The sequence below is a fragment of the Perissodus microlepis genome, chromosome 19, assembly GCF_051167445.1.
Source record: "Perissodus microlepis isolate ML-2025 ecotype Zambia chromosome 19, ASM5116744v1, whole genome shotgun sequence".
Classification (NCBI taxonomy): Eukaryota; Metazoa; Chordata; class Actinopteri; order Cichliformes; family Cichlidae; genus Perissodus; species Perissodus microlepis.
The window spans coordinates 25674819-25696838 of record NC_140479.1 but is presented as its reverse complement, the minus strand read 5'-3'; the positions used below and the strand labels follow the sequence as shown (position 1 = coordinate 25696838).

General features: G+C 41.9%; 2 protein-coding genes across 3 annotated transcripts in view; one reads left to right on the top strand and one right to left on the bottom strand.

The window, feature by feature from the left end:
- Positions 1 to 14055, top strand: part of LOC146366126 (inositol-tetrakisphosphate 1-kinase-like) — a 32364-nt gene extending 18309 nt beyond the window's left edge. Inside the window, exons 5-11 of the mRNA XM_084914290.1 lie at positions 976 to 1093; positions 7350 to 7448; positions 7634 to 7674; positions 7981 to 8146; positions 10534 to 10601; positions 10733 to 10895; positions 11432 to 14055. Coding sequence (XP_084770416.1) covers positions 976 to 1093; positions 7350 to 7448; positions 7634 to 7674; positions 7981 to 8146; positions 10534 to 10601; positions 10733 to 10895; positions 11432 to 11700 — 924 coding nt within the window. The 3' untranslated portion in view covers positions 11701 to 14055. The remainder of the gene's footprint in view (positions 1 to 975; positions 1094 to 7349; positions 7449 to 7633; positions 7675 to 7980; positions 8147 to 10533; positions 10602 to 10732; positions 10896 to 11431) is intronic.
- Positions 14056 to 14413: 358 nt separating this feature from the next.
- Positions 14414 to 21456, bottom strand: plk4 (polo-like kinase 4 (Drosophila)). 2 transcript variants are annotated; one of them, XM_084914288.1, is made up of 15 exons: positions 20501 to 20910; positions 20294 to 20389; positions 19951 to 20046; positions 19230 to 19344; positions 18120 to 19098; positions 17955 to 18043; positions 17558 to 17874; positions 17348 to 17452; positions 17128 to 17230; positions 16878 to 17027; positions 16563 to 16791; positions 16357 to 16459; positions 15972 to 16109; positions 15777 to 15883; positions 14414 to 15501 (listed from the first exon to the last, which is right to left on the bottom strand). In XM_084914288.1, exons 1-15 carry the CDS (start codon positions 20606 to 20608, stop codon positions 15390 to 15392), a joined length of 2847 nt encoding a protein of 948 aa, XP_084770414.1. In that variant the 5' UTR covers positions 20609 to 20910; the 3' UTR covers positions 14414 to 15389. The 2 variants fall into 2 exon arrangements, with proteins under 2 accessions (XP_084770414.1, XP_084770415.1); XM_084914289.1 differs by lacking the exon at positions 20501 to 20910 and adding an exon at positions 21266 to 21456 and having other exon boundaries at positions 14416 to 15501.
- Between the last annotated feature and the right edge of the window lie 564 nt (positions 21457 to 22020).

Sequence of the window (22020 nt, the reverse complement as noted above, 5' to 3'; positions counted from 1 at the left end):
ATGGGTCCTCCATGTCAAGGCAAAGGCGTCGGTTTACATTCTTTGTGCTACAGCGTGTGTGTGTACTGAGACTCTGTTCAAAAATAGACATTTATTTCCACTGTACATGTGCTTGATGTTTTATATTGCACGATGTGTTTAATTTCATGTAAATGTGTGTGACAGCGGAGTTGCGATGTGAGCAGGCGGGCTGTTTGTGTAATGTGTAGGCTAGCCAGCTCCACCTGACAGCGTTTGTGACTCAGTATGAAATCGCTCGGAATGAACTCTTGGCAAAGGGATCCATGTAGCCGAAAATCAAGTGTGGAGATGATGGAGAGCGGCCGAGAACAGAGAGGAGGTGGTGTGAGGACGGAGTTGGAGGAAAGCCGGGAAGGCGAGAGAAGAGAAGGGGACTGCAGTTATGTAAAATGGCCAGCCTCATGCTGATCTAACAGCAGGTCATGCAGAGATGCAGTGATGTAACCTATAAAGACCCGCTGGCATACATCTCATGCTCTCTCTAGCTTACACACAAAAACAGATTGAGGCATGTTGACCCTTCAACTCAGTGTTTGGATTTGTCTACATGATTATGTTTGTTTAACATTTCTAATCTATATTTGTGTGTGTGCCGTGGCAGATGGTTGCCCTTTTAGCACATTAGTTACGTTTAAAAATAAAAGCCACAAACATTTCCATTAGTAAGTCATCAGTTATTTTTCCAAAGAGTTGGTTTATTTACACAGAATAAGAAGTTTTGGGAAATCATAGCCAGGATATCTGGATTCAGATATCCAATAATGGCAGTTTTCTTTTTAAGTCATGGCCTTTGACCATAGTTATGTTACTGTAACCAATACAAAACCTGTTTAGTCATGATGCAGAGAACTGCATCTGTGTGGACATACATGATGTAAAAAAAATAACATTTATGATAATGGTAAATGCTCTCTGAATGTAAAAATTAAGAGGTTTGTAAATCTGTGTTTCAAGGACTACATTGATGCCCATCCTGAGACTATCATCCTGGATCCACTTCCTGCTATCCGAACTCTGCTGGATCGCTGCAAATCCTACCAGCTCATCCACAGATTAGAAAGCTGTATGCGAGGTAAGATCTTGTCGGTAACTTTGTGAGACTGACTGGTGTGAGGCTCGGTTGCATTGGAGAAATTTTGGAACAAATCAGCGTATTTCAGTGAAGGAGAGGATTTTCTCACTAATTAAAACCTGTACTCACACTTTAGACACTGTCACTAACACCTGGTAGTTGTTGGGGTTTTTGGGGTTTTTTTGTACCCGATATAATATACACAATAAAACATACTTATCATAAAAATATATTCAAGTACAACAGTACATGACAAATTGAGGTAATTTTCTCGTATGTCTCCTATACAACGTCTCATAAAGTGAAAGAAGTATCACTGGGGAGACCTCATAAAAACGCACTAAAATTAGTGATAAATTAGGAAATAGATGATGGGGAAAAAAATCAAATCAAATTAATAACAAAGCTGGGAACCATTCCTGTAACATGTGAGCCTTGGCCAGTGAAGACACGGTCTCCCTGCATCACTGACAACTGTGGGAGAAATAAACAAAAAGAGACACAACCACTAAGCGAGATTTATGAAACTCATCCAACATTAGTGTTTTAGGGTTAACTTTTCACAGAAGCCAGATAGTTGGGCGATGATGTGTTCTGTTCTTTGAGTGAACTGAATGTCCTGCTTTGTATAAACCGTTCGCCATTAAAGATTCAGCTTTGTTCTCGGGCGACTGTGAGATAAGTGGATGGCTAGCACCATTAGTGTCTCTGTTCCTAGCTCGCTATGTGAAAACAGAAGCTGTCTAAAAATAGGCTTTGATTTTGATTTAAAAGCCACGGCCTGCTGTTTAATGTTATTGAGAGGGAAGTTGAGGTTACCTTTAGGACCTCTGACTGTGCTCTTCACATCCCAGGGAAGGGGGAGCAGAGAGGCGCTGTAGCTTCTCACTTGAACTGTGTTACTTTAAGTGTTCACATTTATATTTACATAAACATGAGCTGAGCACTTTGCTGATATCATAGTTCCTCCTTTCTCACATGTGACAAAATGCACCAGTCTATTTCTCTCTGCTTTATCGTAGCATGATCAGAACTTGCCTTCAGGTCACTCGAGCAACACCTTCCCCTGTCACTGATCAAGTAAACTTACCAGCAGGCGATGGCTTTTAGTTACAGAGGGACATTCGCTACTGACACACACTGTAAGCACACCTGTGACTCATCCACATTTCCTTTAAACCCATACATGGCAGGAGAAAATAAACCTTTATAATTATGATCTCACCAAGTTTGTGTGTGATGAGCTGCAGTCTGATGTCAGAGCAAAGACTCAGAGCTGTATCAGCATGTCGGTGCTTTCCTAAAATAGAAATACGAGAAGACGACGTCTTTTTTATCCAAACAGACACGATTGCTGTTACGCAACAGCGAGTTTAAGATGCATCACTCTGCCTCACTGTGTGTGATCGGTTTGAAGAGGAAGATGCTTCACTAGCTGCATTTTACGAAGCTCTTTTTTCCTTTCACCATTCTACTTCCATTAATGTAAGTGGTGCTGTCTGCTCACAGTTAGGCCTGCATGCCAAGGCATCCATGACAATTTAGTCAGTTTAGAAGCAATGATACAGTAAACCTGTTGTAATACTAGACTGTAGACTATCAGCATACGCCCCAAGTTAAAGAAGAGGATAGTGTAAGAGATTTTGGGGTTTTTCTTTTCTTTTTTTTCTTCTTCGTCTTCCTTTTTTTTTTTTTTTTTTCTTGAGCCTTGCTTTCCTAGGCACAGCCTCTTCCTTCTCCTTATCAGCAGAGACCATGGAGTCCTGAAGCAGCTGCCAAGGCAACCCAGTACTTAAAGACCATAGAGAGCCGGCCATGTTTCAGTCTGTATGACTCAGAATAGTACTCAATAGGAGGAAACTCTTGAGGTGCGCTTGTGGAAAAGCAAACCTTATTTTGTCACTCGAGTGGCCTCTCAGTATTAAATGGCCTCAGTCACAGTGCATTTAGCTGTTCTTCTCCAAACTGTTTAAATTAAAATAAAATTAAGTGCAAGATTTAGCTCGTCCTAATGCTGTGTTTAATATAAAGCAGCCAGAAAAGAGCCACACGAGCACTAATGGATCAGTGTCACTGGAAATTTGGCTCCGATCTGTTGTCAGAGTTGCTTTGTGTTTCCTATGTGAGCCAGACCAAGGTAACTGTTTATGTTACTTAGTGGAATCTGCTGGTTCCTGTGTATACACGAGTTTTTGATATCTTAGTCTGTTTTTTATAGACAGAAACCGTTGTCACACCAACTCTTAGAGTCTTAAACATTTTCCTCTCCACCTCAAGATAACAGAAATTAAACTGAAACTCTTCCTTGGGTATTTATACAACCATCCAGTTGTGCTTCCTGTGCTGCAGTATTATTCTATGTCTCTGTGAGGACCAGCAGAGCCGGTTTATGCAAGTGATCAATATTTAATTATTGTCATTCACAGAAAAGTCTATGAGAAACAGTTGTGTGAGCTCAAAGAGCCAAGTGCCACCTTGAGTTCCTGCCTGTCAGGTTCACCTGCCCTACTGTGCTTTGTGATCATCATTACATAATACCTGGATTTGCATGTTGTGGGAAAACAATCACATTTTCCTTTTTTCTTTTTTTCTTTTCCTTTTCATAAATGACTCATAATTTTAATTGGAGCGTAAGCCTCTTAGAGCACGACATTGAGACAAGCAATGCTCTCAGGGCATAGCCGTGTTTCCAGTTCAATTTAGAATATTAAAAAATCCTGCTGCTTTGCCTTGGAGGGACAAGAAGAGAGCAGCAAAGAGAGGATGCTCGGGTTTCTAGGAAACAAGCTCTAAATAGCAACAAGAGAGTCTAGCCTTTCACCTAAACAGCACCACAGTTTAGCAAGTATAATGAAACTTGGCTCGCTGTAGTTCTCTTCACCTAAATCCTCAAACAAGAGAATAGTGTCGTCTGAGTTTAAGTGTTAAAAGAGGCCTTTTGGTTATTTTCTTTCCTCTTGAGTGACCGGTTAAGGCCTATGCATTTGGAGTTTATTTGACTGTGTGTTTATGTTGTAATCTAGTGGACGAATGACTTAATATAAGGGATGTCCTGATCCTGAAAACTTTATAACTGTATAATCCCTTTTTTAAAAGTACCTCATTGTCCATTGTAGAGGCCCATAAAGACTGTCCTCGGCTCCGTTGGGTCTGCTGCAAGCATGTAATGTTTAGACAGAGCCAGAGATTGATCCTCCCCTCCACCTCCTTCCCCCCTAAAGTGTCAGCCAGAGCCAAGCATGCACACTGTTACAAACTTGGCTACTCACTCGTGTCCACCAGTCTCTGCTCGTTTTATTATAAAACCTGAACTTGGAGCTTGAATTTTTCTCATTTGACAAGGCTCAGGGCTTGTGATGGTTTTTGTTTAGCCAAATGTAACACTATCAATCTTTGGGAACTCAGTGATATAATGGGCATGTTTTTACCATCAGGCTTTTCTTTTTATTATGATGCTGTTCTTGACCTGATAAAATAACATCACTAAAAGGGAACACAGTTGTAGGCAGTGCACAGATGACTCATGGGTAACCCTCCAGGCTTGCTCCCAGCACTGGCGGGTACAAAGCCAGCCCTGGAATGGACCCAGCTTCACAGGCAAAGGTCGTAGTGCACAGAACAAGAGAACAGGAGTATTGAAGCAACCAAAAATAAACCCTTTGTGGTTAAGTCTTTTTAAATAACCAGATTTATTTTCTTTGGACATAAAAATCAAACGCATTCCTGAAAATTAGTTTTCTAAATAGTGTGGAAACACATGTTTGCCAGCAGCAGAGCAGGGGAATGTTTAATGTCTTGTTCTCGGACCCATCACGAGATGGAGGTACCTAAAGGATTTTCCTGGGTTATTAAGACATTATTTTCACAGCTGTAGCTAACGTTTCACCAGAATCACCGCTGCATGTGATAAAACTGTCATAGGATCAGACTTGTAGAGCCTGGTTATGTAAATCACTTTATTTCAAGGTAGAGTTATTGCACTTGAAATGTCAGCACTATAAGAAAAAATTAAAGAAAAACTGCTTGTAAAAATTCAGCAGTTTAAAGTTGCAGCAACATAATCTCAGTCTTAACTGAAATGTGTGTTTACAATATTAGTTTTGTACAGTAAGATTAAGGTTATTTCATCATTTTCTTTGGCTAAAGAAGCTACTGTATATAGTAAAATAAATGCCTATATGCATGAAATGAAAGATTATACAGTTATCATGTTTATAGACTACACTGAATCTCTTACAATCTCTTATTTTAGCTACAATTCCATGATTTTAATTGTTGCCTGTTAATTTTCTGTGAAATAACAGTATAAGAGGATCCTTAACACCAAGCATCTTTATATGCTTTGTTATCACCTCACATAGCAACAGTTGATATAACACCTCTTCACCAGCACCATTATGTTTTAGGTTTATCCCCATATCAGTTTCTTTTCATCTCATTCAACTGGGGGGGGGCTCTTGACTGTCAACATGTCGGTGGTTTAAAGGTCAGCGTGACCTCTCAATAGCATTACTGCTATGCTCCTAATAATGAAATATCCCAAAAATGGATAACAGAATAAAATGATAAATTGACGTTTATTTCCAAAAGGTCAAAGGTCAAATCTGGACAGACATACACTAGGAATTATGAATAATTTCAGGAGAATCAGGTCTGTATATTTTCCAGAGTAGCTCAGAGCTGGGGATGCTCTCCTTCAGTTTGCACATCTGGGAACTTCTGTAGCTTTAAGTTGAGTAGATGCTCGTAGTGAGTGTACCAGAATATTAGCCCAACGTCACATGAGCTCTGTACTGGCGGGATCCAAACCAGCTATGGACATTTTTGTTCGCACATGCACCTCTGTTGGTTTGTTTTTGTCTTTTTATTGAAAGAACTGTTGATGGTAGGTGAAAGCATAGAACATCAATATGATAATTCTGCTTCCAACAACTTCATTTAAGTCGTTTCTGTGGTTCCTTTTGGCCACTTTTACATGGTTTCTGTAAAACTCTGACTGCACCCAGAGTTCAGCACTCTGCACTGGACTTAATTTAAGCAAATGAGATTCTCCTGACCTCAGCACTAGCAGCAGCTGAGAGCCCTGCCACTGCTGAGGCCCACGGCACACAAAGACTGGCATGTTTCTATTGTGTTTTGGTCATTAACATTTTGCCAGCTGTTGTTTTGGCCCAGCCAATGATTTCCTGTGGCGTTATCTCCAACCCGTCCGCCTTATTGCCCCCATATACCTACTGCGGAGGGGAAATTACAGAATACAAAACATTAATATAGATGCATCCCCAGTCCTGATATGTCCTGATATGGTGACGCTTGTCAAAGCTGCAGGATGTTTTTAAAATTTTTAGTCTTATCAGAACCAACCAACCTGCTGCTGCAGGATGTGATGGAAAAACATACTTGTAAACAGACAAAAAATATAGAGATGGGTGAAAAAGAAGCAGAATTTCTGTGGTTAATACTGGAGAATTTTAAAGACATTGTAACTGCAAGTGTGTTTGTTGTGAAATATCAGGCCTGTGAGTCCATCAGGTGACGTGCCCGATGACTCTGCGTGTCGTCAGCTGGTTTATCCTTAGTTCCTCATTAAATTGGATGCTTTCCTATATTTCATCATTGTATTTGTGTGGGTTTTTGTGGTGACCTGAACTTAGATATTTTATGGACATAAAAGAAGTCTTTTGAACATGAGAAGGGACGGTGGATTTATTGAACAAAGGATGTTGAAGATGGATGTCACAGAGAGGATTCATGGATGTAGTGAAGGACAGAAGTGACGTGACAGAAGACTGTACTAGGAATAGGAAGTAATGAGTCACTGCTGTGATCCCTAAAGGGATCAACAAAAAAAGGTGGTGGTTAAGGTTAAGCAAGTAGTCGCTATGATTAATTTAACGTATGTGTTTGTAAGGAGCAGAAGGACAGTGTCAGATGGCCTCTGCTGTGTTTCTTCTGTAAACACATCACAGGGATGAGTTATAAAAATAACTTTTTGACCTAGTACTAAAGATCATAGCATATGACTGTTAGCCATGTGAGTTGCTGAAACATTATGTTGAAACTGTATGTTAAAGCTAAAACTGCAGAAGAAAATGAGTTTGATGTCTTTGTAACTTAAATCTTCCAAATTTGAACTGTGGATTAAACAAAGCAATAACTTTTATACGTTTCTGTAGTGAAAATAACCAAGAGTACACATCTCCTGAGCATTAATATAGTCTTTTTTTTCTTTTTTCTTTTTTTTTTAAATATATAGATGAGAGGATTTGCTCTCCTCCATTCATGGTCCTCAACACTGAGTGCAGCCCAGACGTGCTGGAGCAAATCAAGAGGCAAGGACTCTCATTCCCCTTCAGTGAGTAGCTCCGCTGTTGTCATCTTAATTCCTTCTACTCACCACACATATTTTTTTTTTTTTTTTTTTTAAACCTGTTGCCATGTTTCTTTGTTCATCATCATCATCTCAAATATAACAGAAATTTAAGGGTTTGTGCTCTGCTGTAAACTCTGCACTTTTCTTTGTCTTCATTTCTTCCACAGTTTGCAAAACACGGGTGGCTCATGGCACCAACTCCCATGAGGTAAGAGGCCTGCAGGATTCAGAGGTCACTCACACCCTCAAAAGTTTGCTTTAGCTAATACCTGTTCTGTTAGAGGATTGTCATTTAACTCTAGTCCAAACAGCAAAATCTGATAGTGTTTTACCTCATGTAGGTATAACACTGTGGAGGCATTAAGTCTATTTGGCTAGCTTGCCAGGAGTGTCAATTTCAGCGGCACAAGCAGCACTGAATGAAGTTAGATTTTAACCTGCCTCTAACTGCTGATTGACCTCAATGTTTCCTGTCAAGTTCTTTGTCATTTATTGTGTGGCCTCCTGCCCACAGATGGCCATTATCTTCAGTGAAGAGGACCTGAAGGATGTGAAGCCTCCTTGTGTGATTCAGAGTTTCATCAACCATAACGCAGTGCTTTACAAAGTGTTCGTGGTGGGAGACTCCTACACTGTAGTGGAGAGACCTTCCCTTAAGAACTTCCCTGCTGGACCTGCAGGTAAGGTTAAGAACGGACACACAGTGAGAGTGACAGGTGGGGAAGTCCGAGCGCTGCTTACAGGCACACTGGTCAGTCTGTGCAATCTGCACAGCTTCTCCAAATTACCCAATAAAAGAGCTCATAAAATGGCTTTATGGTCCCTGTGATTGGACCTGTTCGCCCTTTTAAGGGGTGCAGCAGAGTGCAATTGAGTTATACCCTGTTGGTACATGTTGTCAAAACTAGACAAGAGCAGCAGTGTTTTTCTCCATAAACATGTCAAAAGCTTTACCCATAACGTGTCTTTGAATACAGGGTTATCCCCAGACACAAATGACTCCAGTATTTGCATGTGATACAGCAGAGGCCCACATGCAAATCATTTTTGCCGTCAGCGTAGTCGTCCGCTTTGTGTAACCGTGCAGACAGGATGGCTGGTTTCAGCCTGGAATGCTGGTACAACAGAAAAGCTCACCACAGCACAGCAATACATCTGCACAGCGCTTAGGTCATTGTCCCCCACAGCCTGAAGCTATGCATTATGTTTTGTACCTAGAAAGTGATGGAAAGGGTGCTTTGAAAGGTTGAAGTATGGGTTAGTGTTTGGAAAGTGAGAGATGGGCTGTCCCAGTCAGCCTTCCTTCTTAAAGTGAAGCTTTGCCCATCAAGCCAGGGAATGAATGAGCCAATCCGCCGAACATTTCATTACCGCGACCTTCGCCGTGCCGAAGGGCAGATTTATTTGGACAGTGATGGAACACACAGTTTCCCTCCACTCCTTTCTCTCGAACACTGATTCATGTTAATCATTACAAGTTAGAAATCAGAGAAAACGTAGGTAAAAATGTTGTGATACATTCCTGTCACATTCACCCGAGCCCAATGAGTAACCTATTGATGTAAACATATGGAACACTCAACACATTGTAGGTATGACTGAGAGACTTGTCTTGAGAGCTTAAAAAAATGGCCAACTGCAGTTATTTAGAGTTCACCTCTCATCCAAGAGGCTTCTTCAGTTCTAAAAACAAATCATGCACAGTCCAGGGCATTTTACTCCTAGTGGAGGTTGTCCCGTTTGCAAGTGGTCCATTCACAGTGCATGTAAATGGCCTCCTTTACTGCTCTTTCAAACCATTTTTGTTCAAAACAAAGTGAATACTGGGATCCTCGACAGTATTGTTGATCCTTTAGGTGCAGGTGTACAGCTGAGTCTTGTTCTGCTGAGGTGGCTGGGCTATGCATTTATGAAGTGGCTGTTTGGTTTATCCCTTTGTGGAGGTCTGAGCACGCCAGGATATGATGTTGTCTTCAGCTCACAGACTCGACCTGGATGACTTGAAGACTTTTTAAAATGAAAAAGAATTACATCAGTGTGGTTTAGTAACATTCTTTTTTGGGGGGTTTGTTTGTTTGTTTTTTAAATACCAGGTATTCAAATTTAGAAAACATGAGTTTTACTTACTAAAGGCCATGGTTGAACTGTGGCGCCACCTAGTGCAGATGATGGAAAATCTAGACAACTGCACCGTGACACCAGGGCTGCAGTCAAATAGGAACTTTCCAATGAAAAAAGACTGAGTGAAGTCACCCAGAAGCATTTGCATGGCAGCCTTAATAAGATGTGTTTAAAGTATCTAAATACTAAGAAAAGGTGCTTCAGTGCATCCTTTATTACCTCCTTCGGTCTGGTGTATCCTCTATTGAGAAAATTCAAAACAACATACTGTCAGAGGGTTCATGGAAATAAGCAAACGGTATAACTGGCAGGCAAGGTTGTTCATTTTTAAAATAATTAATAATTTGCTTCCACTTCATGTCCTAACTTGCTGATATTTTTGAAATTTGAATAACAGACTGTGGTAAACCCACAGCTGATGTCTGACATAAGGCTGCAGGAATAAAGCCGCCTTGTTCTGAAGTTGTTTTCTTGCATAAACACCTCTTTAGTTCAGGATCATGAGCTACATATTAAACTGATTGTTTGCATTGGTTACAGTTCCTCAGGCTAAGTACTGCTGTTTTGCAGCCTTTATGATTATCAATAATTAATCCTACCTTTAGTCACAGATATTGAAAGCCTTAAAAAATGTAGAAGTCACTGTGGGGACAGGAAGAGAACATGTATAATTGGACATGATGAGGAACTAATCTCAACGGGTCAGCATTTTTTGTCACATTTTTAGGCTTAAATAGGTTTCTCAATAATGAAGTTATATTTTTCACCAGTTCTTATGTTTTATTTGATCTACATGAAAGCGTATGGTAGGAACACATGGAGCGAACGTTTTCCATTGACGTCGGAAAAGTGATTTGGGAACTAATTCTTTGGGAGTTTCTTATGTTTCGTGTAGTCAACGCTCTTTAAAATTCCGCCTCACCCTTTCCCTTTGTTTCTGCTTCAGACAGGAGAGCCATTTTCTTCAACAGCCACAATGTTTCCAAACCAGAGTCGTCCTCAGACTTGACCTCGGTACGTCCAAAATGTCACTGAATGAAATGTCATCTCGTTTCTTTTATAATGTCTTTGTTCTTTTCAGGGCCACAACCCTGACTTTTAAAGGCTGTGTAGCTAATGCACATTTTAATATTTGTTTCACCCAGAGAGAGAACGTGGAGGGAGTGTCTCAGCCACCCAGTGATGATGTCATCAGAGAATTGTCCAGGTCATTGCGAGAAGCACTGGGCGTGTCCCTGTTTGGCATCGATGTAATCATCAACAATCAAACAGGCCAGCACGCCGTCATTGACATCAATGCATTCCCAGGTAGGCACAGCCTCAATCTCACAGACACACACACATAAATCATCTTCTTTAAAGTATCTGCTCATTAAGTGGAAAATAAACCTCAGATTTTACTGGGAGTTATAATGAATCCATCCTTAGAGCAGCCAGCACCTGTGTAATCCTAAACTGTTTAAGCTACAGGTTCTGCTAACTGCATTTCTGCTTTTTATTAACCACAAGAGAGCATGAAGCTTGTGCAGAAAACCTTAAACCTGCATTCTTTCTAATGGCCAGCAGGGGGCGACTTCTGTTTTTGCAAGGTGTATGGAAGTGTATGGGAACACAGACCTAGGCTCTTTTGAGCTATGACCTCAGAAACCTCTTTAAGTATGAGTCTTATTTTAATGTAATATGAAGTTTCAGGGTCCTTCTGGACACTAAAGGGAACATTTTTTATGTTCCCTTTAGTGTCCAGGAGCAGCTTTATAAGAACAGTTTAGGTAGAATATTGTTTATTTAGCACACAGCCAGAAGTCACTGCTTTTCTTCTTCTTAATATTGCCTTCTCTTTCCAGGTTACGAGGGCGTCCCCGAGTTTTTCAACGACCTCCTGAACCACATCAGCAGCGTGCTTCAGAGCCACAACCCTGACTTTCCTCCTGCCGGCGAACAGCCCAAAAGCCTCCCGGTGAGCACCACGGTACCCAACACTGCCCCGCCAGCCCCGGGCTGCTGCAGCATGCTGGGAAAAGAGCTGCAGAGACTGGGCTGCAACTCTGCTATGTCACCCAACTTCCAGCAGCACTGTGTCTCCACGATAGCTACCAAGGCTTCCTCCCAGTGACTGACTTTCTTTTTTTTCTTTTATTTTCTTTCTCTCCCACCCCCTTACCTCCCTATTTGATCCCTGAACAAATAACGGATGACAGTGGTGATAATAATAATAATTAATAATCATAGTAAATATGATGTTAATGATGATAATATATCTAATCGAGACACAAACCTTTTTCCTATATAGTTATTGGAAATGATGGTGATTGGATGTAAGCTTTTTTTTCCTCTGCCTTTTTTTCCCTCGTTTTGTCTAATGAGACTTTAACAGTACTGTAATGTGAACTTTGGGAACTTTTGTCTAATAGCTGATTTTATTTTTCTCTCTCTTGCGTGAGGTCTCTGTGATGAAAGGGTCCAGAAGAGGTAACTAATTAGAATGGCCGAATCAGGACTGGAGAATGATGTGCCACTAGATGTGCAATGTATGATCCCTTGTATCTCTCACACTCACTTACACACAGGCACATTTACACTGTGGCCAACTGTGCCAGTGATGTGTGTTTGTATTCTGGTCAATACCACTGAGTGCTACGTGCAAGGGCGTAGAGAGAGGAGGCGTTTGGGCATTTGAACACTACTCCACAGATCCCAGGTTGCTATGTGACTGTGGCCAATCGACTGCAGAGAGTGATGAGATTGTTTTATTGGTTTAAACAAACAGGGGAGCAGTTTTTTGTTTGTTCCCCCCCCCCCGAGTGCCATTAAATTTAATTTGAGTGTAGGAGGAAAAAAGAAAAAGAGCATTATTTTTCAAATCTTAAGAGGATAAAGTCTCCATGACCATGTGACCAAGTTTCTTTTCGTAATGATTGTTATGGCGTGTGTGTGTGTGTGGGGGGGGGGGGGTGTTTTTCTGTGTGTTAGATAAACAAACTACATCCTTTTTGAGTTGCTCCAGTGCAGGAAGATGAGGATCACATTCCCATGTTATCTGTCTGTGGATGTTTTCCGAGAAATTCCATGATTTTTCAGAATTCCAGTGGGAGCTTTCGTGGGGGTCGTAGTCTCCTTAAACGGACTCCCCAAGTGTCTTCACCGCTTGTATCTGTCACGCGAGCAAACTGAGGAAAACGTGACCGACGGACAGACTTGGGGCTGCTGTGTAGCTTGTCACTTTGGATTAATAAGAAAATCAGGTGTGTGTGTGTGTGTGTGTGTGTGTGTGTGTGTGTGTGTGTGTGTGTGTGTGTGTTTGAATACCCAACTAAAGTGAGTATTCATCTGAACAGTCTGAGATAATTGAGTTATTTGTTCAGCTTTATTGTCTCTCAGCGCTTCTTCCAGTTAACTAAACCAACAGTCCAATCCACTCATGTGCTTCAAACCTTATTCTCTGACCTGTCTGCTGTTCCAGCTGCTGTATTTGTGTCACATTTTAAGTGAAGGGAGTAGGTGGAGGTCCAGCTGTCGTTCCCAGTGTTCGCTGTGAGATTTTGTTTTGGGTTTTTTTAACGATTTTGTTAAAATCTTATAATGTCCTTACATTTACTAAGAGCAACTTTATTTTATTGAGATTTTATGGGGGAAATGTTTTATATAAATGAAAGCAGTGATGTTTTTGAAAAAGTGGGGATTTACGTAGAGGGACGGTAAAATTCTGGGTCTTGCTGTTCAGGTGACGTGAAAGGGACAGATCAGCTGAGCGGTTGTTGCATCCCTCTAGCATCTAGTGGGAAATGAGTGCCAACCTGCAGCAAATACAGATTACTGCATTCCTTCTCTTGTCCCAGAGAGCTCCCCTTGCTGTCTTCTTTCCTCCATCAGCATCCAAGGGAACCCACCGTCCTCTTGCGTGCCCTGTGAGCGGATATATTTGTGTCATTGCGGCCACCTCACCAGCATCTCTCTGGGACAAAAGAAGAGCGACGGCACAGTGGAAGTTGGCCTTCGCTACATGTGTAAACAACCCTTCTGAGTATCCTGGTTTTGATTTGCCTTCAAAGTGTAGTGAAGCAACAATAAATTCAAAAGTACCACACCAGGTTAAAATGAGTCTAGGTGTTTCCTCACCTAGGAAGCTGTGGTTGAGTCCCTGTTTAAATTGGAAAAGGCTGAGTATCTGTGTACGCCACTATACTGTGTCCTATCTCGTGTTCTTTACTGTGCTTCTAAATGGGAAATATAAATGGTTAATCCCACTCTTGGTCATTTCTGCAACCCAGATGGTGTCATCATGCTCCCGGCTTCCACCTGAATGTGTACTTCTTGGGTGTCTTGTACAGTACGTGTATATGCGCCTATGCTTACATCCGTACAGTATGTCGTTTTGTATCGGTTCTGTAATTGAGAAGAATCCTCAATTTTGTGACTTTTTTTAATTAAATGGCCAATTCAACAGGGCAAAATAAACATGTGAAACTAATCTGGGTGTGTTTCACTGCTTTTTTTTTTTTTCTTAAAGTTTTACAACAATCATACTCAAGTGATTCACCTGCTTATAAGAGAGCCAGAGATTTGATCCCTGACTCCTTCAGTCTGCAAGGATATCTTTTTGATATAGCCATGTGCGTATGAGTGTATGGGATGGATAAAAAGCACTTCCAGTACATAGAATGTGTGAGTATAGCTTGTAGTGCAAAGTGATTTTAGCCGTCACTAAGAGTGAAAAATGGCTCCACAAGTACAACTCCACTATTTACATCATGTAGGCGACAGTTTAATTTTTTTATTTTTAAATAACTTACATATTTAATGGTTTGCCTTCCTTCTATATAAATGAGTTGTTGACAAAAGAATAGTAATATGATCCTTGAAAGTTTACCCAAAATACACTATTTTATCTCAAAACAAAACATCCACTCTAATGACTTTCTATTACTCTGTATCCTAGATATTAAATTAGTGCAGTTTAGCTCTTAGCTCCCAAATCCTTTAAAATCTATAAAGATGCTTCATTGAGCTAATCGTTGATGGGTCTGTATTATATGAAATGTCTTAACCAAATAAAACCAAAGCAGTTTCTATGTGGTGTTTTGGTCTGGAAAAATTGGAATGATGCAAGAATAACGAGTTAGTAAGAGGTCTTGGTAAATACCATTTACTCCACGTACATCGACTGAAATAAATAGCACCACATTTCCAAAAGGAGCTCGTCTGGATGCAAATATTTGAGCACCAAAGAAATCAGTATTTACTTTTCTTCCTGTACCATGTGAATTATGAGGGCTCTAAAGCTTCAGCGCCATTGATTTTAAGTGACAGACTTTACTTTGAGTAACTAACCTCATTTTTCTCCTTTAGATATAAAGAGAGGTAACTGCCAGCTAAGTTTCAGTTATATTAACTATGCTTATGAATTCTCTATTACTGAAACCATAAACTGGCTATAAATACTTTAATTTCTTTTATACACAGTTCTGTCATAATACGGAGTGCAAAGAGAAGACTGCAAAAGAAAGTGCAGCGATCCTCCACCCGGCCTCCAGATGTTTTATTGTTTCAGCGTGTATCGGTCGCACATTTCATAGTAGTAGGAAACAGTAAAAAAACAAAAAGACACACAAACACTAGGTTTTCCAACAGGGCTAATGTAGACACTATACAAAATAGCTGCTTATTAAAATAAAAATATATCTTTTCATAATCTCAGTCTTCTGTACATGTAAAAACAACACAAATAGAAGATATTTACAAGAAGAGAAATGAAGGTTTCTAATGCTACTTCCAGCTTTTTGACAGGCCTCTATACACAAGGCATTAATGGGACTGCAGGTGATGCACTGCCGGGCTCGCCAACAGGCCGAGAATGGTCGAGAGACAGTGAAGCTTTTCCTTAACGTGCTCGGGCAACTTCTCGTTCTCCTTATACCTGCAGAGAACACAACACTTACTTTTTGTGCCATACAAATACACTGTGGCTTCTTCTGTGTGGAAAGCTGGCCAAAGATCCAGCAAATAACAAGCTCTGTATTTTTATTCTCGGGCTAGTTTGTCCTCCACTCTGCGTCTGTTACAGCAAAAGATGTGAACAGCAGGTGGATGGGGCTTCTGAAATGGCCATATTAAAAACATCTACTCTCACAAAAGTTTTTAAAACATAGCTCTTAAAGGGAACACAGAAGACATTTCTAATGTATTTCATACCTGGTGATCTTCCCTTCTGGACACGTGTAGGTGATGCAGGAAACTCCTGCCTGAACCACCAGCTGAGAACCATCGTTGAACTGCACCCAAACCTCTCCGCTCGTCAGCTACAGATACAAACAAACAAGGATTCGGTTTTTGTCAAAGTGTCAATTCACATTCCCAGTCTTAAAATATTAATTAGTCATCAATTACCTGGGACGCCCATCCAACATTTGGCACAAATATCGACTTGACCACCTTTCCTGTGCTCTGAATGAGGTCCTGTCGCACTGGGGAGCTTTTCTTACTCAGGCTGGCTGTGGTGAAGTCAGACCCATCGTAGGAAATCATCTAGAAATAAATCAGTAAAAATCAAATGCAGATCTCATCACGGCCTGCACACCCACACATGACTCCAGGTGCTGTTTTTATGTTTTGATTTTTTCACTATTAGTTTTCTGGTTGTACTGTGGAAAGAATCCCTCTGCCTGAAACCAGTGAACACTGCATACATGACATGTTTTTGCCTGAGACGTCTCAGCGTCTGGCGTGGAAATCCACATTATTCTTCATTTTATCCTGTAACGTCAGAACTTACCGAAGGAGTGATTTGTGGAGGTTTAGGAGGTGATGCTGTATCTGGAGGAACCGGGTGCGAGGGCACAGACGATGAGCCTGGAGCGTCTGAGCTGGTGGGTCTCCTGGGAAGTAAAAGAAAACAAACATTTGTCACGCAAGACGAGAAAAATAACAAAAAAAAAACAAAGGAAAGTTGTCACGAGGTGGCCAGAATTTTCCTGTCACCTGCCAATCGTTATGGGGAAGAAAGGGACGTTCTTGGTGCTGCGCTGCTCCTCTGCAGTGATGGCGGCCTCGAGAGATAAACACATGGCGTGGCCCTCGTCCGACAGCTCCACATACCTCCGGCACTCCGGGCTCAGGCCGCTCAGCCCCGCCTCGCCCTTCACAGTGTACGACTTCCCGCTCTTCTCCACCACTCGCACAAGTTCGGACGTCTTGTGGGTCTTTGCGCCTGCATGATGCAGTTATTACACGTTAATTTAGACTCATCAGCTCAGCCACCTCATTACTGACGTTCAGCAAACACCTCTGACTCACCATCATAAAAGCAAACTTCCAGGTCCGCGTTAGGAGAGTTCTCCATCAGCATGACCTTGGCATACTTGGTGTAAAGGGTCACTTTAGGAGTCTTGGATTTAACAAGCTGAACAAACTTGGAGGCATACTGGTACTTTTTCCAATATTTCTCTGTGACAAAAAAAAGAAAAAAAAAAAAGCTCAATTACAATTTTATGTCACATTTTTTTATTATCTGATATTAATAGGTGGGACGCATCCATCAGAATACCTGGAAGATCCTCGTGGCTACAAATAAGAATATCTTCTGGAGGAGCTGGTGGGCAGTCCAGCACAGGAAAACCTTTTCCACCATTAGGCTGGTATATCGTCACCTACAGCAGATGGTCATAATAAGCCACAACTTACAAGACTGAAGATTTTTTTTCAAACATGGAAAGATTTATTAAGTAACTGCATGATAAATGCTGATTGCCCTACAGAAACTGTACCATTGAGCCATCACAGGAAATCCGGAGGACTTCTTTGACTCTTTCTTGACCACTCTGACATTTTAACAGCTCCATACAAACTTCACCCGTGTCCAAAATGCTCACCTGGATAGAAGACAAGAAAAAAGAGATGAGATATCTAAAAATATATCCACTGTTCACACATAGAAATTTAAAAAAAAAAAAAAAAAAAAAAGATTAAAATCTTACAACAGCATTTTTGGTCTTCTGTCTGATCGGCTTCAGTCGGGAGGCGCACAGAGGCGGGATTACGTCTCTCAGCGTTTTCTTCGGCTTATCTGTACTGGGTTTAGTTGAAGAGAGCTTTAACTCTCTGTCAGGAGGAGGTTGGAACTCTAATCCAGGGATGTTCTCCCTGTATGAGTCGGAGTTGGAAAGAAGCTGGTGGTGCAGGTTGGGGTGAAGGTTCGCGCCTCGGCTCATGGGCTTATCTGACCAGGAGTTGTGAACACCTAAAGGTCCTCTACTGCTGTGGGCGCTGCCATCTGCGGACCTCTGTCCAGAGGCTGAGAAAGAAAGCAAAACTTTTGGAAAACTTTGTAGTCATGATTAAAACAACCAAAAGAGCACAAAAGTGTTATTTTACCTTCAGTGTTGAGCCAATTAGAAACTCCCTCTAAGTCCTGAAATTGCAAGTTTGGTGGAAGTGCGGTCTCTGTGGAAAAATACCCAGAACTGAAATAGAGAGTGTCATCTGTTAGTCTCAATAACCTGAGGGAAAAAAAAGATTATCAACAGACTGACTGCTTACTTTGCTGGCTGCTTGACAGGTGGAGATGGGAGTCTTCCGTGCTCTGAAAACGGGTGTGGAGTGGAGGACACGGGGAAGACTGGGCGTCCTATACCAGCCAGAGTCTCCTCTGAGTGGCATCGCCCCAGCTCAGCATGAGTTGAACCTGTTGAAGTGGACATGGGACGGTCTGAAGAGTGAGCCCTCCTCAGGTAGCGAGAATGAGGCTCTCCGCTTTCTCCACCATGAGCCGCCCTGCTCCTGCCCTCTCTGTTGAACCTTTCCAGCGGATGCTGCTGCTGCTGCCACTGGTCTCCGTCCTCAAAACAGGCACTGTTGGGCTGGCGTGGAAGGCTTGGGATGGGAGCCATGCGATTAGGCAGAGCAGAGCCTATCATGTGCTTGGTTCGCTTCTGGAGGCGACTGCCGCTGCTGGCAGAGGTGGAGGAGGTGTAGGCTGTGGAGATGGTGGCAATGCCACTGTCAATGGACCCGTCATCCCCAAGCCCCAGCTCTTTGGTCCTGACCAGCAGGCTCTGGGTCATGAATGGGTGGTCCAGTACTGCAGAGAGGCTGGGCCGCTGGGCGGGGTCTTTCTGCAGCAGCTGATAAATTAGGTCCTGAGCCTCCAGAGAAACATGGGTAGGCATCTCATAGTCCCCGAGAACCACTTTGGACAAAGTGTGCTTGACTGTGTCTGTGTCAAATGGAGGGCGACCCATCAGGAAAGCATAGAACATGCATCCCAGTGACCAAACATCTGATTCCAGCCCGTGGGCGCTGCGAGTGGCCACCTCTGGGGAGATGTAGTTCGGTGTGCCACACATGGTGAAGTGCTTTTCATTTGGGAGTTTGAGCTGAGTGGCCAGGCCAAAGTCTGCTATCTTAATGTTCATGTTGCTGGTCAGCAGAAGATTGGACAAAGTCAGGTCTCTGTGCAAGATCCCATGAGTATGTAAATAAAGCATCCCTTTCACTGTTTGGTCCATGAAATGTCTCGCTGTGGGGCGAAAATAAAGTTGTTGTTGTTGGGGCTTTTTTTTTTTTGTTTTTTTTTACAGTAGTAGCAACTCACAAAGCTGACAACACAACTCATATTTAGGCTTCTAAACAAAAACACATGTGCCTGACCTTCATCTTCAGAGAAAGGCATCTTTCGCTCTTTGAGGTACCGACTCATCTCTCCATTGTGGCACATCTCCAACACTAAATACACATAGTTGCTGTCCTCAAAGTAGTTGTAAAGCTTTTACAAAAACAAAAGACATAACAATATGATTCATTTACCATCGTCTCAAAATATGGAAACATTGAGAAAGAACAAAATATAGAATATATCTGACTGGATTTTAAAATGATTGTACTACTGTGGTCCTGAAAGCTGTGTCAGTGGGACCACCACTGCCTGCTTTCCTGGTTAATCTTTAAAGCTGAAGATTAGCCAGACTACTGATTAAGTGAAGTGGAAACAAATCGGTGGAGCGCCTACACAAAGTACTATCAAGGACGCCCTGTATAACCATGACAACAATACAGAAAGCTGATATATGCATCATCAAACACAACAGTCCCACAAAGACACAGGAATCCCTACAGTTACAGCACTGGTGTTAACTTTAACTGTAAATCTCACACTAAGCAAGCATTCACACATTTCAAATTATTAAAGTGCATCACTAAACAGGCGAATCTGTGTGTGATGCAAAAAAACAAAAAACAAAAAAAAACAAAACAGAAAATGTATATTGTATAGATACACTACAGGAGAAGGCATATTTAAATAAACAGCAGGGTTGGTGTTGTGTATCAAGCACTTCATGGCAAGAAATCATCTGTGGCTTGTCAGCGTTACCTCCAGTATGGAAGGATGCTTCAGTCGGCAGTGAATCTCCACCTCGTTCCTCACACGTTGGACCATGCCGGCTTTGTGCATTGCTTTTTTGTCAATCTGCAGATGGGAACAACAGAGATAATTATACACCTGCCACTCATCGGCTCAGCGTGACAAGTTGTACAGTTTGGTTTGATCCTAATAATCAGTTTCCCACCCACAATGGCAACGAAACACTGGGAGCTCATCTGTGGGGCGGGTCAAGAGACCACAAGAACCCCACGGGAGGCAACATATGTCATAACCCAGTAGTTCCAAGTTTACAATTTTACAGCATCACTGATAAAGATGTAGATTATCTCACCGTTTTGATGGCAACCTCCAGACCAGTCTTCACCGATTTGGCCCGGTAAACACACGCAAAGGAGCCCTTCCCGAGCAGAGTGAGGACCTTGAAGTCCTGCGTGCACAAAAAGAAGTTGTACAAACAATGCATCTGCAGGAAAATGTGAGCATGATTTCATTTTTAAATTTAAATCTCATGGGAAGCGAGAGCTTTAAAAGCAAACACCTCGATCCTCGACTCCTGATCATAACAAAAACCTCCTTTCTCATCTCTGCTAGCATGGGAGCCAGCAGTCAGGTTGTTAAAGCCATGGCGAAGAACTTGGTCAAACATCTTTCCCGTAACCTGCGACCTGCTGGATTGTTCTCTACAACCACCAACGACTCCACACGGGAGAAATCCACCCACAACAAACGTTAACTGCCAAACAAGCCACTAACACCTGACGCTGTCATATGGCCAACCAAAACCTTTAATTATCCCGGGTCTCTTCCCGCTAATTAGGACCCACTTGTAGCCGTTTCCAAGCAGCATGACGGGTCCCCAAACTGACGCGACACAACAATGTCTGTCCTGGGGGAGCATGGGTAAGGTTACACACCCGCAGGGACGATGTTGACATTTTCTACTACATTAACTACTACTACCACCACTACTAGTACTACTAAATAATAATAACAATAATAATAAGTAGAAGAAGAACACATTTAGGCAATCGTAAAAAGCGATGTCTTTACGACACTTGAAACAAGCTAAAAACGAAAAACCGGACTATCGCCTCAGTAATTGATGTTAAGCAGTATAATATTTAGCTATGACTAAAGAAAAGTTTAACATATCCCCATTATATTAAGCAAACAGTGTTTTTTTCCTTCTCAGTGCGATATTGTTTAGCTAACTTGTAACTCCAGCCTTTGACTTGACTCGAGAACAAGCCATCAGTCCGAGTGGACGCTAGCTTGTGGGCGTTAGCCCAACAAAAGCACTCACCTCAATTTTATCGCCGATCGAAACACTCATCGTGGCGGCTTTTCGCCTCGCAGACGCGTGCAGGTTTGTAATAATGTTCCCCGATAGGCAGAGTGCATGGATAGCCGCTGCAGGAGTCCTCACACGACGAATAAATGTTGTTCTCGCGTTCCCCTCCAAAACTTTGCCATATCTTCCATTTTGAAAATATCCGCCCGTTACTCCGTGGCCACGTCACACCCCGCGTCACTTGACAACATTAAGGTTTGCCACGCCTCCTCCAAGCGCCCGGTGGCTGCGATGGAGTTACATGAAGCTTCAATGATCTACATTTAATTTAATATCAGTGGTCGTCCAGACACAGGAACTGCATATATGGAATCAGCTACTACTTTTAAAATTATAAATTTAAATGATAAATGTATTATTAAAGAAAATGTTATCTAATCGTGAATTAATCCAGTAACTTTCTTTTAATTTTTTAAATCAGCTTTAATCACAGGACTCGACCTCTCTTGTTTGTCTTGGTTTGCTGACAAAGAAAGTTTGTTTTAAAACAAAAATGGAGAACCATAATGTGCAGTAAAGCAGCGGTCCCCAACCCCCGTGCCTCGGACCGGTACCGGTCCGTGAGTCGTTTGGTACCGGGCCGCGAGAGTTGAGGCTCAGGTGTGAAATGTATGGTTTTCAAGGTTTTTATCAGTTTTCAGCGTTATTTTGTTATCGTTTTTATCGTTAACTCGGTTTTCCTGGGTCTTTTCACGTGTGTTATGAAT